The sequence below is a fragment of the Osmia lignaria genome, chromosome 12 (assembly GCF_051020975.1).
Source record: "Osmia lignaria lignaria isolate PbOS001 chromosome 12, iyOsmLign1, whole genome shotgun sequence".
Classification (NCBI taxonomy): Eukaryota; Metazoa; Arthropoda; class Insecta; order Hymenoptera; family Megachilidae; genus Osmia; species Osmia lignaria.
The window spans coordinates 4,997,400-5,014,080 of record NC_135043.1 but is presented as its reverse complement, the minus strand read 5'-3'; the positions used below and the strand labels follow the sequence as shown (position 1 = coordinate 5,014,080).

At 46.8% G+C, this 16,681-nt stretch overlaps 1 protein-coding gene and 1 long non-coding RNA gene across 3 annotated transcripts in view; one reads left to right on the top strand and one right to left on the bottom strand.

Moving 5' to 3' along the window:
* The window catches only part of LOC117602709 (unc-112-related protein), a 32,455-nt gene that overhangs the window by 14,365 nt on the left and 1,409 nt on the right, over window positions 1-16,681 (top strand). The window contains exons 2-5 of one of the 2 annotated variants that reach the window (XM_034321037.2): window positions 13,487-13,720; window positions 14,486-14,754; window positions 15,132-15,551; window positions 16,159-16,587. In XM_034321037.2, coding sequence (XP_034176928.1) covers window positions 13,487-13,720; window positions 14,486-14,754; window positions 15,132-15,551; window positions 16,159-16,587 — 1,352 coding nt within the window. The remainder of the gene's footprint in view (window positions 1-13,486; window positions 13,721-14,485; window positions 14,755-15,131; window positions 15,552-16,158; window positions 16,588-16,681) is intronic. The other variant, XM_034321039.2, reaches the window with a different exon arrangement.
* On the bottom strand, window positions 14,642-16,162 carry LOC143305913 (uncharacterized). Its single transcript, XR_013063126.1, has 3 exons — window positions 15,924-16,162; window positions 15,624-15,842; window positions 14,642-14,775 (listed from the first exon to the last, which is right to left on the bottom strand). It is a non-coding gene; the product is annotated as an uncharacterized LOC143305913 (long non-coding RNA).

The following is a 16,681-nucleotide window of genomic DNA, read 5'->3' as shown; positions in this document are numbered from 1 at the left end:
CTGCAACGTGTTAAAGCACGAAACATTATGCCATTCGCGAGTAGTATCTCGTTCTTTGTCAACGAGTATTGCTTATCCATCCGTTCGTGCCGCGAAGCGTCGGAAATCGGATCGTTGCTTTTTGTCGGGAAATACTGAAAAATTAATGAAGCGACCGGCAAAAGTGTTAAACGGTTTTCGCAGTCGGTGACACACGACGGGGTATTTAACGTAGTCGCTACACGCGTTCGAACGAAGCAAGAAGCGCGTGGCTCGCGTATGAAAGGCTTCCATTCATCGTGATACGAGTTTCTGCGTCCAGAAGAATGCTAACGAGATTGTATAATTGCTTCGGGCATGATATATTAATGCGCGTTTACATGACAGGCTCGGTGGTGATCGCGAATGCAACGATCGTACGAGGAAAAATATGGAATCGCGAGCTGCCGCCGCTTCCGGAAGCCAATCAGCTATGTCTTCTATCTGCGTCGAACGTCTGCATTCTTTTCCTCTTCCACTGGCTTTGCACTTTGTACTTGGAAACGAGACGGTTTTCGTAAAAAGAAAAAAAAAAAAATGATACAAACTCGAAGCTTCTCTATAGCGTGGCGCGTTTCTGCATAGACAGGAAACGGTGTTACAGGGAAAGGGGAGCCTGACGTCAGCGGAAGTGATGATATTCGCGAATATGCATAGTTAAGGATGTGCAGCTGCGATAAGGGGGACAGAATCGTTCTTTCGAAACGCGTGGACGAAGATACATATCCATGTTTCGTAAACGAATTTCCTCTCACGCGATTTTTCCAGACGAAATACCGCGACTTTTCGGAAGTCGCAGTTTGAAATACGCGAGATACTCGATAGATAAATGTGCCTAGATATTTCGTCGCAAGAATTATTTGGCCGACGTAAAGCTCGGGGACGTTCTTTTTGGTCCGCGCTGGAACGTATCGGTCTGCTTGTGACGCTCGTAAAATTTTACATCGGGGATCAGAAGATGTTTACAGGAAAAGGTAGAGAGTTCATGTCTGTAGACGCGATTTCATAAAGATTACTTCTGACGAAAACAAGGCGCACCAAGCGTAAGGGTAAAAAAAATATATGAAAGAAAGCAATATAATCATAAAAGAGGTGGTTAAATGAGAACCGCGAGCAATTCTCAGGAACAGTTCGAGTCTCAAGAGATCCCCATTGAAAGGACTAAATTATTAAACAAAAAAGAAGCACCACCACCCTCGCGCTCTTTCCTTCCGATCGATCGTCTGCTTGTACTCCTCCCACGTTGTTCGAATATTCGTGCGGGACATTGCACGAAGACAGAAAGTCTACCGGCCACCCCTGCGAGGGAGAGCGGCGTTGAAGAAGGAAAAAAATGATAGCGCTCGATGGTTGCGTGGCGAGGAAGAAAAGTAGACGGGTTCGAATCGAGTAGTTTCTTTCTTTCGGTCGAGAGAGTGGACGATGGCGAAGACAAATTGCTCGGGGAGCTCAATCATCGGGTATGCGGCAAGAACCGACTCCTAGCCGCCAATATACACACCGGGGATTTTCTTCACGCGTTTTCTCCTTTCCTTGGAAATTAATCTTTTCCCCAATGAACACCGATGTATACGTCCTCGAAGAACGGGGGACAACGACTGTTCATTTTTGTTTTTTTAATGAAATCGAGGACACAAGGCGGTCGATGGAAATACCACATGTCGAGTTAATTAAATCGTTCGCGATATCCGTGCGAATCGCGAGCATCGCCGACATCCTGGCGATGTCCGTTCACGGCTGGCGCCTGTGAATGGACTCGCGACGAGCGTCGGATTGATATATTCCGCGCAATCAACGTGCCTGACACGTTTCCGGTTCAAGGTATCGCTGTCCTACGCAAACAAAAGCTACGAGAACAACGCGAACCGTCGAACAAGCCGTTTCGAATCCTTAACGAAGGGACAATGAAACACTTTCTCGGGATAAACGCGATAATTAGCGCGGTATGTGGCAGGTATGCGCGAGCAACGTGAGAGAATGAAAGAATTCACTGACAAAAGAGCTTGGTGAAAAGATTCCCGAGGCGTACGATGACGTAAGAACGATGCAAATCGGCGCCACGGATATGTGCGTTTCGCAATCGTTGGTGGAGAATTTAATTGCGCGTCTTCGGCAGCGGATCGCGCGAAATGTAAACCTGACGAAAATACGCGATGACGAAGAGATTACTGCGAGCCAAATAATTTCGACTTTAATGAATTCACAAATGGTACGAGGTGACGATAAATTGAAATCGTGTTTAATTTTGAAAGAGGTTCTAATGACGACGCGTGTTTCGTTAATGTCACCAACCCTTAAATCAGGGAAATTAATCTGAAAGGGTTAACTCGCGTATTCAGTGTCGAATTATCAGAGCGAGCCATCGCTTTCCGATGCAACCGAGTGCAACCAGTCGGGAACAACGAAAAAACAGATTCGCCAACAATAACTCGGGGCTACGAAACAATCGTCCTCCATCCCTGTCGGTTCTTCGAGAAAGCAAGGAAGTCGCGCGTATAATGAAACAAAAAGAGGGAATAAGCTGTTTCTCTCTGTCTGGCAGTGTCGACGTACCGGAAGTGCGAGCCGGTCGTGCATCATTACCGCGCGCGTTTCCCGTGGAACGACTAATTGCGACCCTCTTCCTCTTCCCCTATATTTCGCCAAGTCTTCCTTCGAAACGCACCCACACTTTCCCTCTCCTTCTCGTTTCTTTTTTCCGCTCGTTTTCCTTCCTCAAAAGCAAATCGTGCGTTCATAACGAGGACCGGTAGACGAAGTTCGGCCAGGGGTGAAATCGATTTCAGCAGCGGTGAATTCTTGATCGTCGGTTAACGAGGAACATTAATCGAGTGTGCAACCAATCGCGAAATTTTTATTTATTTATCGAGGGATGTTGTTAAGTTTCACTTGTAATTCAAAGGAGAGGGTTGAAAGATCCTCTGTATAGTTAGTTAAAATTTCTAAACAGAAGTTGAATGCGAATAACCAGTTGACTCCAATAATAGTTTTCTCCAGACTGCGCCCCACTCTTTCTCCAACCCCCTTTTTGGGTCTCTATAAATACGTACGCGTGGCCCAGTTTTCTTTCCTACGGCGAAGGAACCAGCATGATGTTGTCGTAAAACGAAATTATAGTATGACGCCATGTCCTGGTTACAAGCGGGTTACAAAATTCGCGAAGGTCGTTCAGACGCGTTTCGAAGATGGTGTACGGTTACCGGGAACCATGTATTCGGACAAGGATGATGATTCCTTGGATTCATAAAATAAAATAACGACGGAATGACGTGCATGTTCGTCATTCGGAACAAAGGGGTTAAAGTCGAACGCGAATCGCAAATAACCACATCCGGACAATCGTACAAAACAGAGGCGCCATAAAGGAGGACTCTGGCAAAGTTATTTTCTCCTCACCGGAAGTTTAACGTCCTCGATCCTTTCTCTGATCGCTCATCGATCGTGCTCGACAGCATTGGCATTATAATTCGACGTGGATGACCCATTGTGTCTAAAAAACGTGGTCACGCCATTCAGTCGCTAAAGGATTGCTTATTTCCAGCGAACGATGAATATAGCCCGAGCATAATAGCTCGTCTAAAGGGGTGACATTAATCTAGGGAAAGTGTTCTACGGGTTGAATTTCAGTCTGGAAAGCTGGAAATGTTTGTTCGTCGCGAATATTTCGCGAGCGATGGGCAACGATCCATCCGTCTGGTGGACGAGCCACTGCGGGGTCGTTGTTCTGACATTTATTGTGTTCCCTCTCTCGTTCTCCCTGTTCCATTCTCTCTCCCTTTCTTCCTTTTCCTCTTTTTCCGTCCTCTTGTGCTCCTCTCTCGCCATACTCAACCGCTCCCTGCTTCTTCATCTATGTAATTGCGTGTGTAGCGTCATTCGCGGGATCACCGGCGCGCGACGTTATTTTAACAATTCTCGAGTGATCAATATCATAGTTGCAAATTAGTCACTATAACACTTCTATTATTAGATATTAATCTCAGTGTTTCATTCACAATTTTTAATAACTGGAAATAAATAGAGCGAGCTGGGGATCACGGTAGCCGCGGGTTCGATGGAGATACTAGGCTAGATTGTGCTCGAATTTCGTAAGTATAGGTGGTCCTGTCTTTGTTCGCCTAATAGCGATAGAATCGGGTCAGGACAGAGCACTCCCTTCGTTCGATATCTCCTATCTATCTGAAGATCGATACGATAGCTTCGCGTGGGTCCTGCAGGACGTGTAATCCATTTGGCGATCTACCTTTCTGAATTTTCGCTCTAGCATTTGTAGCATAAAAATTAAAATTGCAAATTAGAAAACAACCTAGTGACCTATCACACTTTACCCTTTCCGATATTCTTTGGAATATACTCGGAATTTCAGGAGACCTTTTCAACCCTACTTATACAAATGCCAGCTTCCAAAAAAAGGAAGAAACCTCTGCAATAAGAAATGCATGCTCGTGTAGCTGATGTATATCTCGGGAGCACAATAGCTTGCCGACAGGATTTGTGTCGCGGATGGAAAGTCGTAACGAGCAATAAACGTCGTGCACGAAAGAATGCTAGGCGTTGCTGGGAAAAAAGGGTCGGCGAGGTGGTTAGGCAAAAGTGACTTCAGATAACGCTACAGGGACGTATCGATTTCGTTGGCCTTTTGCTCGAACGTGGGCAGATATATGCGGGCGTGTCCGACCAATTGAACCACTTTTTTTCGAGCGAAGAATCTATACGTTCAGTGGCGTGACTAGGATTTTTGTCTAGGACGAGCTAGCTCCCCTTTACTAAGAATTTCAAGTAATTCCGTCAGCGTATACGCCAATGTATACGGGCTTTGATTTGCCAGAGAAATGATGGAACAAGTTTCTTGAAGGATAATTATTTCGTCGGTCGATAAACTAAATAATGTTCAATGGCGTGACTAGAATTTTTGTCTAGGACGAACTAGCTCCCCTTTACTAATTGTAAGAATTTCAAATCATTTTATCGGCGTATACGCCAATGTATACGGGCTTTGATTTGCTAGAGAAATGATGGAACAAGTTTCTTGAAGGATAATTATTTCGTCGGTCGATAAACTAAATAATGTTCAATGGCGTGACTAGAATTTTTGTCTAGGACGAACTAGCTCCCCTTTACTAATTGTAAGAATTTCAAATAATTTTATCATCGTATACGCCAATGTATACGGGCTTTGATTTGCTAAAGAAATGATGGAACAAGTTTCTTGAAGGATAATTATTTCGTCGGTCGATAAACTAAATAATGTTCAATGGCGTGACTAAGATTTTTATCTAGGATGAACTATCTCCCCTTTACTAAGAATTCCAAGTAATTCTATCGGTGTATACGCCAATGTATACGGGCTTTGATTTGTCAAAGAAATGATGGAACAAGTTGAAGGATAATTATTTGGTCGGTCGATAGACACTTCCGGCTTTTCCGCTTCGAAGAAGCTAAATCGCGTTATTTGCACATAATACGCTTCGACGTTCGTCCCGCGATTTTCCACCTACGTTCCCATGAACGCGGCTATTCGACGACAAAAGTGCACTTCCTCGAGGCTGGGGTCGTTTCGAACAGTATACTCGTGGAATCTAAAGATGCGCTTTCGCCCACGCAACGTTTCCACGCGGATGAAAGGTTAAACAGAGTTATCGTGGATAAAGTATCATCCGTTGGAAATGCTAAATTCGCTGTCTCCCTTTCGTTATTTCTGTATTAGAAAAGAAAATCGAAAGAATTCCAACGGATCGATTCGTTCCGCGGACGGAACGGAACGAGGTGGAAAGGACGAGCGTGCGTTTGCAACGGAAACAGTTACGTCCTTGACTCGTTAATTAAATTCAGCATACATATTCATTCATTCGGTCGGAGGAAGTCCATACAGGTAGCGTCATCGTTCTGCTACCAGTTGCTAGTTTCGTTCGTCGAAGAAAGAGAAAAAGGATTATGTTTGACGCGTGTTGTGCGTCATCGTTTAGGAACACGTTTTCGTTAAAGCCACTTGTCGTTTTCTTGTCCCCTCTGACGGCAGAAGGCCCACAGGCCATATAGGAATGTTTCGTGTCGCGTTCGTCTAAAAACGGAGGACAATCTGATGTACGCAGACGCCACCCTTTTATGGAAGGAAAAGTCTGTTACGCGTCGCTTGTTTCCATTCTTATCGGGTCAACGACGATCGCGCTTACTCGAAATAGAATGGAGGAATATCAAATCAGTCGTCGAATGTCCCGAAAAATTTGCAAAACAATTATATTTTTTCGATGGACGAAACGAGGTCACCGATGAACGTATGGAAAAAGTGGATCGAAAATGAGGGCACACGAGTGGCAATGATAGACGATACTCATCTACGCGTGTACGCGCGTCGCCTGCGTAATTACAAGACCGCGTACACGCCCCCACAACCGTCAGATAAACCATGATCGCGTTGGGTTATTTAAAGCTCGGCTACTTGAAATTTCAGTTTTATTTAGTCGTTCTTGCGATCCTCCTCGTAAAACGCAATTCGAGCTCATCGATCTTAGATAATAGCGGAGAGTTTCGTCGTGCGAGAAAAAATGATCGATACGATTGTAAAGCTGTATCTCGTGAGAAAAGATAAGGGTACGTTCACCTTTCGGTCGGTAATCGCGAGACAATCAGGTATTACGCATTCAACGAGCAAGGTGGAGGTCATCGAACGGCCGTTCCACCGTTTTACACGGCTCCGGGTGAAACAGTTAGATGATCCGTGAGAAGAAGCATCGCTGATAATAAAGTAAACGTTTTAAAACGAGCCTCGTTACGCTGCGCGTTGCTCGGACCGTGGGTAAAAGGAATCCTTCCACGGTGCAGTAAGATGGAAGCCGGGGTAAACGTGCTGCTTTTTTGCGTGGGGCAATGAAGGCTAATTCGTTTGTTTGGTACGTTCGCCTTTCTTATTGCGCCGCTAATAAACAACGAAATTGACCCATGTGATCGTGTCTCATAATTATTATGTAACCGTTCCAGCGACACGCATTTTGATACTTGAAACTCGTTGCTCCTCTAATTGGGTCCACGTTAATAAAAATTTCCTAACACTATTGTGTCATCGATTCGCGTCAGACTTTCTACGTTTCGAAATCGTTCATTCGATGTACAGTAATTTTTCTCACCATCGATTCTTTCCATTGGTCGGGAGGGTTGGAATTGCGTTAAGAATCGCCGGTTCTGGATCGGCGTGACGAACGAATGCAAACGGATTAAGCACGGTTAAAGGCGTCGAGACTGAGTCAGTGCTTATTTTAGAACAATTAAGGGCTGGATACGCTCGACGACGCGAACCAACTCGTGCATTAACCGTGACGAAAGGTTGCTGCATGACAACTGCACTTGCCGGTTGCGTAACCGGCATCGCGTTCGCTTCCAGTCATTATTCCGATCGGAATTCGATCGGTTCTCGGTTCGGGAAAGTCGAATGGAAGCGTGCATGGGAGCAAGGAACGAGTACCCCGGTTTGAATAGAACGCAACAGGTACCAGAGGGGCCGGTCGATTTGCATATCGCTCACCTCCGGGCGCAATCGTTCCGGACACCGTGCAAGGAAATAAATGTATCGGTCTTAACCTTTTGACCATACTCGTTTCGCGTTCGATTTGACTTTGCTCTTCGCCAAGTTTGTACGAGTCATTGAAAATTTGTCAAATTTTCCATATTCTTGGAAAGTCGATGGATATTTTTGACACCCGGTATAGAGGAACGCGGGTGAATTTAATTGCGTCGGGCCTCCGAGAGCGAGTTTCAGTTACCGCCTGATAAAATCGTAGACGAGGGCGGTCCTCGTTAACCGGATCCACAGGGAGGCGAGCTGGCATCCCTCGTGAGCCGTGTTTCACGGTCCCTACGCTTTCATTTCACGGCATTCCGTCTCGAGATTCGTCGACAGAAGAAGCGGCGCCGCGATTAATCGGCCGAGAAATCAAAGGGGCGTCGGCGTCGGTACCAGGACGGGACTTTCTTCTTGGCTCCCCTGGTCCCTGCAGTTTTCGCGTCCTCCTCTTTCTGCATCGCTCGGGGGTGACTCGACGATGCTTCAGTTCGCCAAACAGAGGGAGAAACCGGGGAAAAGTAGACGCTAAGAACCGCGAGGGTTTGTTCGACGATTCTATGTTTGCGCGTTCTTTTCAGACACGGATTTACAACGACTCGTGAATGCTAATTAATAAAAGCAAATGGCCCATATTTGGAAAATTGAAAATTCAATCTATTCTATACGCTCCTTGCCTTTGTAATTCGCTCCGTGATCTAAATCATCTCATTCGACATTTAAATTTATACAATTATCTACAGTCCAGACACGTAATAAGCTTAAACGGATAATCGAGATACCTTATCGTTCTGCCCTTGTAACCTAAATACATATCTACTATAGAGAAGGTGACACGCAAACATAGGCAAGCGTTTCGTCGTACAATCGTTGGAACACGCTGCAGCAAAAGCTGAATCCACCCCAATCCTGAAACGCACCCCAATGTTCATCCTTGTTGACAGAATCGGGTAGCGTCCTTCTGGGCCTCTCTTTCTTCCCTCTCAATGGCCCACATTTCTTCGCACAATTGCGAACCGCACAGGGGTGACTGCGTACCCTTGCGTTCCTCGAAAGCCCTCGGTTTTTCGCGCTGCAAAATCGTGGAACGAAAGGGGTGCTTGCGGCCGGTACTCGCGGCATTGTCACCGTCGGTGTTCGTTGCGTTCCCATTATTACATCATAATATTATATTCGCGACTTCCGTCGTCGATCGTTTGTTCCGTGAAACAGGGTGTTATGTGTAGCCACGTGCGCCTCCGCTTTTGTCCCCTTATTAAGCGCTCTTACCCCCGCTGGTAAACGCTATGAGCAGCTACGTTTCTAAACCGTTCCTTCCTTCGCGTATCCCCGTTTACACAGGCTGCACGTGCTCTCTATGGTGCTTTTCAATATTTACGCGTATATTAGACTCGACGAGATAATCCTGCCCGCTTAAGGAGCTCTAGTATTTTTAAAGAAAACATTGAACGCGATAAAACGGGTCTATGGTGGCAGTGGACGGGTTGAAAAGCAACGGGTTGTTCGAAGCTCGAGATGCAGAAAACTTTCAACCCTTTCTGAAAAATTACATATTACACTTGCGGCGTTATTTTCTTGATACGTTACGATTAAAATATTTTTTTTTGCTAACGGAACGATGAAAGTGTAACGATGGAACTGGGCCGAGTTTACGATTCTCGCGGCGTACACGGCGCATCGAATACCTGCGACGAAACGATTGTTGCATCAAATTGTGTACGTACGGGATGCAGATGTGCATACACGCGACCGAGCACGCTCGTACAAGGCTCATTATCGTCGCTCGTTGCATATCAAGCCGAAAGCCTGTCCGCCATCGACCGACCGTCGATCCTCGGCACGAAGAACAGTGTCAGCAGTTGACCAAACCAATTCGTATTGACCTCTTGTAACTCGACAAAGTGTTAATATTGTATTAAATTGTGAATAAACAAAGATAGAAGGAAAATTTGGGTAATTTTCGTCTCGTCTCTCCCTGTTCTCTCGGGAATCGCGAAGCCAAAGTCCACGATATTTGCAACCGAGTCGCTATTTATACCATCCTCGAGGAAGAAATAAAAGCGACGTCCATTAAGGTGGGAATGTTTCCTCGTGGAAACAATGTTTTAAAGTGTAATCGCGAAGGAAGTCGTCGATGATGGAACGGGTAAGCTGTGTCGCTGACTTTCCATGTCAGATGAACGGATCTATTTTAGTGAAACGAACGTCTGGAGACTCGTGTAAATACTCGCTGAGCGTAAATCGAGAGGCAACATAGCGGAAGAATTCCAAAGGAACACGCGTATTCGGCGCTCGACTTCGTCTCGACGCGGAATGATTCCAACGGAACGAGCAATTCCACGAGTCAGACCATAAAAGTCTCGAAGATTTCATTGGGGCAAAAATTAATTTACGACGATGTAAAGGAGACCGACAAAACGGGGAAGGGCGGAGAAGGTAGACGGTCGAAGGAGGTCTGATTAAGAATTCTATAAAGCGGCGGGCAATTTGAATAATTAGGCGTGGATCGCATTGATATTGCACGCGGCACCTGCGCCATTCTCGACGAATACCTTTTTTTCTTTCCCCAATGGAATCAATTGAACACCAGCCTCGAGTAAATTGCCACTCTAACGGAGGCAGGCTCATTAAGGCCGCTTCTTAGCCGAAAATTTATCACCTTGCATCGAGGCTTAAGCGGGGAACGACGCTGCGGGGAATCCTTTTACTGAAAAATCCGTGACCGTACGGTCTCGACGCGACCCCATTCGTCATTTACATTTCACGAAACGGTCAATCAAGCTGGAACTACTTTAAAGAGATTTTCTTCAATTGATTTTCCACTCGACGTGTACTATTTCTCAGTAAATTTATCCAACAAGATTTCTCGAAGGAAACGAACCATCATTTTCGCGTGATAGATTGCGAAAGCGTGTTTCCGGTCGTTAGCACGAGCAATAAAACAACCTGGAAGAGACGTCGTTTTTCTCGTTATTGTGTCACCGTGCCACTACTACAGGTACACGGTTCCTTCTTATTATGCAGAGAACATTTTCTTGTCTCGTCCGTATCCGCGATTCTGACCCGTGTTCCTCTTTTACCGGTAGTTTTCATGAGATTTTAGTAGACCTTTTAAAAGAGCATACGCCTCGGTTCTTAGCGTGGTATTTGGCAGAGTGCATCGCTGGGTCTTTGCACCGTTCGTTGCACTTTCGTGGTTGAACTTCCTAAGAGGAGCTGTTCGTTTCTAAATGTCATTCGTGCCATAAATGTACCATAAAATAAAAAAAAAAAATTCTAATTTCCAAAGATATTATTGAATATGCAATCCTCTCTATTGTGTGCGCGATCGGTGACATCGAAATTCAACGTGCAAAGAAAAAGCTGGTCAAAGATCAGCAACAATAGATTGTTCCTCCATCGGCCTTCCCCTGAACCCTTGCGAACGGGGTCACCTAACGAACATCGCCATTTGCATAAAAGGCTCAGGGGCGGATTTGCATCGCAAGCGACGCAAACCGTGTACTTACGAGCATCTAATTGAATATTTCATTCGAGGACAGCCGCTGTTTAATATCTTGTAACGAGATACAATGCATACCGAACGCGTGATAGGTAGCTGTATCTCTCACATTGTAACATCGTTGCAAGTTGCATTCCGCTTGCAAGGATGATCGCGATGCCTCCTCTTTGCTCGCTTGCAACGGGAACGGTCGTTGGAAAATAAACCGATGAAGATCGCGTGGGTGGCGCCGAAGGTCCCGTGGGTTCTCGATAGGAGAGCAACGAGAGGAGGGCTCCGAAAATTCGCGAAATATTTATAGAACGCAGCTGCAGAATCGTGACTTCGCATCTCGTCGGTTATGTTTCTGCGTTCGCGTTCGCACGGAAGCGGATTCGACGACCTATGCGACGTAACGGTGCGTAAAAACCATGAGGCGCAACGGGTCATTAGTGGGAAAAATCATTTGTCCCATTAACGGTACATCGCGACGTCCTTTCGAATTCGTCGCGTGTCTCGCGTTAAGTTTGTCGCATAGAAAGAAGAACGGTAGCCGTTGGACTTGGCGAGGAACAGGAGAATCTTCGTCGCGTGATACGAATTCCTAAACGGAATTAATTAACCGCAATCGCACCCTCGAACGATTGCACGCGTCACGGTTCGTCGCGTTCGCCATGTGGTCTTCCTAATAGCCGAGCGAAACAACGCGGTTCGGATTTTCGTCGGCAGCGATTTCGGGGGTAGGTCCTGGCCGTTAAATCGAGCGGATACGGAGCGGTCGGCTCGGGACAGCTGTGAAAATTCCTTTTCCGAGTTGAGTCGCGACACCCGTGCACGTGTGTGTCCCGTGTATACGAGAAAACCAGCTTGGTTTTTCCCTGGTTTCGAGAGGCGGCGAGGGATGAAACCCTTGGAGCCAGCCGACACCCTTGTCGTCGTCGTCTTCGCACACAAGGGGTTGTCTCCCGACAGCCACTCAGGAGCGGGTCGGTCGCTCGTGCGAAAGAATGGACACAAAGAAAGGGGGAGGGTGCCAAGTCCGGGACGCATCTTTGCGTATGTGCATGGACTATTCTGAAAGGCTCATTGTAACCTTCTTACAAGGGACGCCTACTTTCTTGCGGGAAAGGAGGAAGAAAGAGGATGCATTTACATACACGCGACCGAGAATCGAAAGAAAAGAGTAGGACGGTAACGGTGGAGAGAAAAGAAGAGCGTGCTCGAACGGTCGCGAGCTACTGTTCTGCTGGAAACAAACGTTCGAGGAAGTCTTTTGAAGAAGTTCCAACCCTTGAGAATTTTTTTTTCTCTCGGTTACTTCGAGGGAGACTCCCATGTGTAATTAGCGTATCGCTGCTGGGATACCTTGACTCTCGCCAATTAAAGGGGTCGTCGATGTTGCAGGAGGAATAATAGCGCATCGTCGACTGCATTGCGTCATGGAAAGACCAATATTAATACATATAAAACACGGGAAATCTTGTGACAGAGGAAAAAATGGTCCAAACCTTAGAAATTTGATAGCCATGGAAATGATTTGTTAAGGCAACAATATAAACAGAACCCCGGGTAACCACGTGGTCGTTAAAACCACTGGCTGCGTAAATCATGTCAGATAGGAAACGTCATGGAATTGTGACGCACGTGTGCCGGATGCATGCGGGGTCCGGTGCATCGAGGAAAGAAAAACATTGAAAGTTCTTACGCCTTTTCGAGCTTAGACCGTGTGCGTTGGAGTCTAACGAGGATCAGGGTTTAAGGCTGCGGTCAGAGACTTGGGAAGTCGTACATTCGCGACCGCAAGTGAAATTAAATCTACGGAGTTATTACGCGGGATGGGTCTAGAAGAGAAACGAGTATGAGCTTCGTAATAATTTCGAGTCTAAAAATAAACATTTAATACTCGAAGTTTTATTAAAAGAGGGAAGTTTATTATGGGAACTCTTAAGAGGGCTAACTAGTCTAACCTGGTTCAAGTGTCGTGTAATATCGTTTACTTTAGGATACGTGGAATTTTAATAGGATCTAACCTTCACGAGCCAGTTATAATGGCACCATTTACAAGGGTCTTTATCGTCCCTTTGGACAGATCAATGTACGGTGGGTGTTTATCGCGATGTCAACGTCCGATGCACCCTCGTGCAATCTCTCCCCCCAACGAATTAGGGATGTTTTCTATTTCCGGAATCGCGAAACTGTACAAAGGGGCCGACGATGAAGGCAATAAACACGCGCGTCTATTACCACCGTGTTGGATCTTCATTGATCAATTGACGTCCTCCCTTTAAGGAGCATTAAACAATCGACCCCATCCGAACACCGACCAATCGACCGTGTCCGTCTTCGTGATACCCTACAATTGCGTATAAATATTTCAGGAACTTATCGTTAATAATATCGTTTAACAAATTTCTTTCGTTGTTTTTCTACAGACATCGCCATGGACTGGTCGGACCACGCGTTATGGTGGCCCGACAGGAATCATTGGCTTACCAGAACGAGAAGCACGCTCGATCAGTACGGCGTGGCCGCGGATGCTGTTCTTCACTTCACGCCAATGCACAAAACCCTGAGGGTACAGCTGCCGGATATGCGTTGCCTCGACTGCAAGGTCGACTTCTCCGTGAAAACGTTCAACGCCGTGATCAATCTCTGCAAAGAATTAGGCAAGTCAGTTTTATTTTTAGTAGAGTCGAAATTAACATCCTGTCACACCAGGGAAATATAGTACGGTATTGCAAATGGAAAAGATAAATGTTTACCAGAGGATCGTACGGGCAGACGCGAAAATTCGTTGGCGTTAAACGGTGTGTAAGGTCGTTGGTTTTTAAAGAGATTCAAGCACACGTTGCCCATCGAGCACGACACCGTGGCCGCGTGACGGTGCTAATTAGCGACGGTAATGAAATAAAATTGTTAAATTCTCAGTCACGCGAAGGTCACGGGTGGCTTCGTGCCTGAACTTCACCGCGACAGTATGGTAGGCAAGCTTTTTAATCAAGGAAGTGGTTCGCCGCGATAACGAAGGCATTGTATCGGTATCCCGGGACTATGTTTTCCTTCCTTTGTCATGTGACACTTGGAAAGAATAATTGATCGATTCATTCAATCGTTGTGCCCATTCGCGAAGTAACTCATTAACGCGACGATTATTAAATCGACTTTCCTGTTTCTATGTTTTTTTCGTCCACGTGGTCTTGGACGGATGACCTCGTCGATAGCTCTCATCGTGTCATGCTCATAAATAGCTATCATAACGTAAGCTCCTCGTTTAGCAAATAAATCGAAGGCAAAATGAACAAACAAATTACGAAACGAGGAATTATGGAGAAATCGACGAGTACTTTAACGTATCTATGCAAATTTCGACTTGACATTAATTTATCACCTTGAAAAATTTGTCAACTAACCGTGAATTTCTTCGCGTACAGGTATCAGACACCCGGAGGAGCTGTCTTTCTGCAAGCCCCTCGAGCCGAATCATCTGAAATACAATCTGAAGGATCTGCCGGCGAAGAAGAAGATCGAGCACCAGAAAAACGGGCACTGGAACGTGCCGGCGGACACGAATACCTTCATTCCGGTGAGCCAGAGTCCCAGGGGATCGACGGGTAGCCTGGACCAAAGCAGCCCTTTCATGTGCGCTCCGGTCACACCCAACAACAGAAATCACAGCACGCCGATCAGCTCTCCAGTCTCGGTGAGTGTTGAAAAATAATACCTAAAGAAATGGATTAAGCGTTGCTGAGTTAAAATTCTTAGAGGTATTTCCTTTTGAACGATGATCGTGTATCGAGGGTACGTAAGGGTCTATGTAGGATCCGAGATAGCAGAGCAGCCGGATCGGACCTGTTATGGTAATAAATAATCTCGCGATCGAGAGCTCGTTCCCGTGGCTATGATTTATCGATATTGGCCTATCATTACCGCTTACAGAGCCGTTCCTCTTGGAAAGCTAATTTGCTTCTCGCGAGCGGCCCCGTTTTTCCAACCTCCCTGGTAATCATTAGGTGGTATTTATTGCTCTCGCTGTTGCAACGAGTAGAGTAACCTGACTTACGCTTCTCTCTTCTCCAGCAAACCGGTACCTGGAAGAGGAACAACAATTCGTCTGGTTTTGGTAGCACCGGCTCTTTCAATGCGAACAACAGTACAATGAGTCTGGAGGCGTTGAACGGAGGACTGTCAGAGTCCTTGGCCCAAAGTCCGACCACGGTATCACCGGAGGTACGGGCTAAATTGATAAGGCCGAAAAATCTGGTCGAACGAGCCAGGATGAACGTGGCCTGGCTCGATTCCTCCCTGTCGATCATGGAACAAGGGATCCGCGAATTCGACACCCTACGGTTGAAGTTCAAGTTCTACTCGTTCTACGACCTGAATCCGAAAACCGACGCCGTCAGGATCAACATGATTTACGAGCAAGCCAAATGGCAGCTGTTGGCTGAAGAGATTGACTGCACCGAGGAGGAGATGCTGATGTTTGCCGCTCTTCAGGTATGGATTAACTCTGTAAGCGAATGAAGGGTAGCGGGAGCAGTGAAACATTTGAAAGGGTAGAAATCTTACCACTTCGTCCAGACGCGTCCCGCTTCGCCGGAGATTCGCGGGGCGAGACGGGCCAGCTGCGCAATCGTTTACGCGGTAACGTTTTCACGATCCAAACATCCGGCGCTGGTGGACCGGATCGATCTATATATACGCGGGGAATGAGTCTCGGTAAGCGGCAGACGGAAATAGCTGGTGATGACACGGGAGATCGCGACGCGACGCAGGGAGGACTGGTTTCTGAAATTGAAAAATATCGAGATGATCGAAGCGTCTAAAGATAGAAATGAAACGGGCCGTTGCAAGGAGAAAAATTTTTACCTCCACTTTGCTGATTGCATCCAATTAAAGGCATCCGATCCGCCCGGTGCGTGCGACCAGTCGTCGCGATCCCGCGAATCCCTCGATCCTCGTTTCCTTAAGTCGATCGACTGCTCCGTGTTTGTTCTTTCCCGGCACGCCCATCGATTTCACGATCGCCGCACACGCGGTATCGATAAAAGGAGCGTAGGTATCGCGTGGACAGATGACGTCAACGGTCCGCGTATGATTGCAGGTGCAGGTGAATCTTCAGGCTAGCGTGCCGCAGCCGAGTTACGACAGCAACGGCGCCTCCTCACCCGTCGAGGATGACATTGACGCAGCCTTGACGGATCTCCAGGTGACCCTGGAAGGCAGCAACATTAGCAACGGTCCAAGCGATATCACTCAGGTGCCGGAACTGTGCGACTACCTGCGCTTCTTGAAGCCGAAACGTTTCACCCTGAAGGCGTTCAAACGCTACTGGGTCACGTGCAGGGACCTTCACCTGAGGCTGTACAAGAGCCGGGAGGAGACGAACAGCAGCGAGTCACCTGCCTACGTGATCAATCTGCGTGGTTGCGAGGTCACGCCTGATGTCCATCTATCGCAAGGCCGCTACGGGATCAGACTCGAGGTGCCCAGTGCTGAGGGCATGACCGAGATGTGGATCAGATGCGACAACGTGAGTGCACCTGGCTTCACCCACACCACGACCTTCTCATCTGATAATTCCATCGCGACCAGCAATTAGCGCCTGTTTCATAATGGTCTTACAT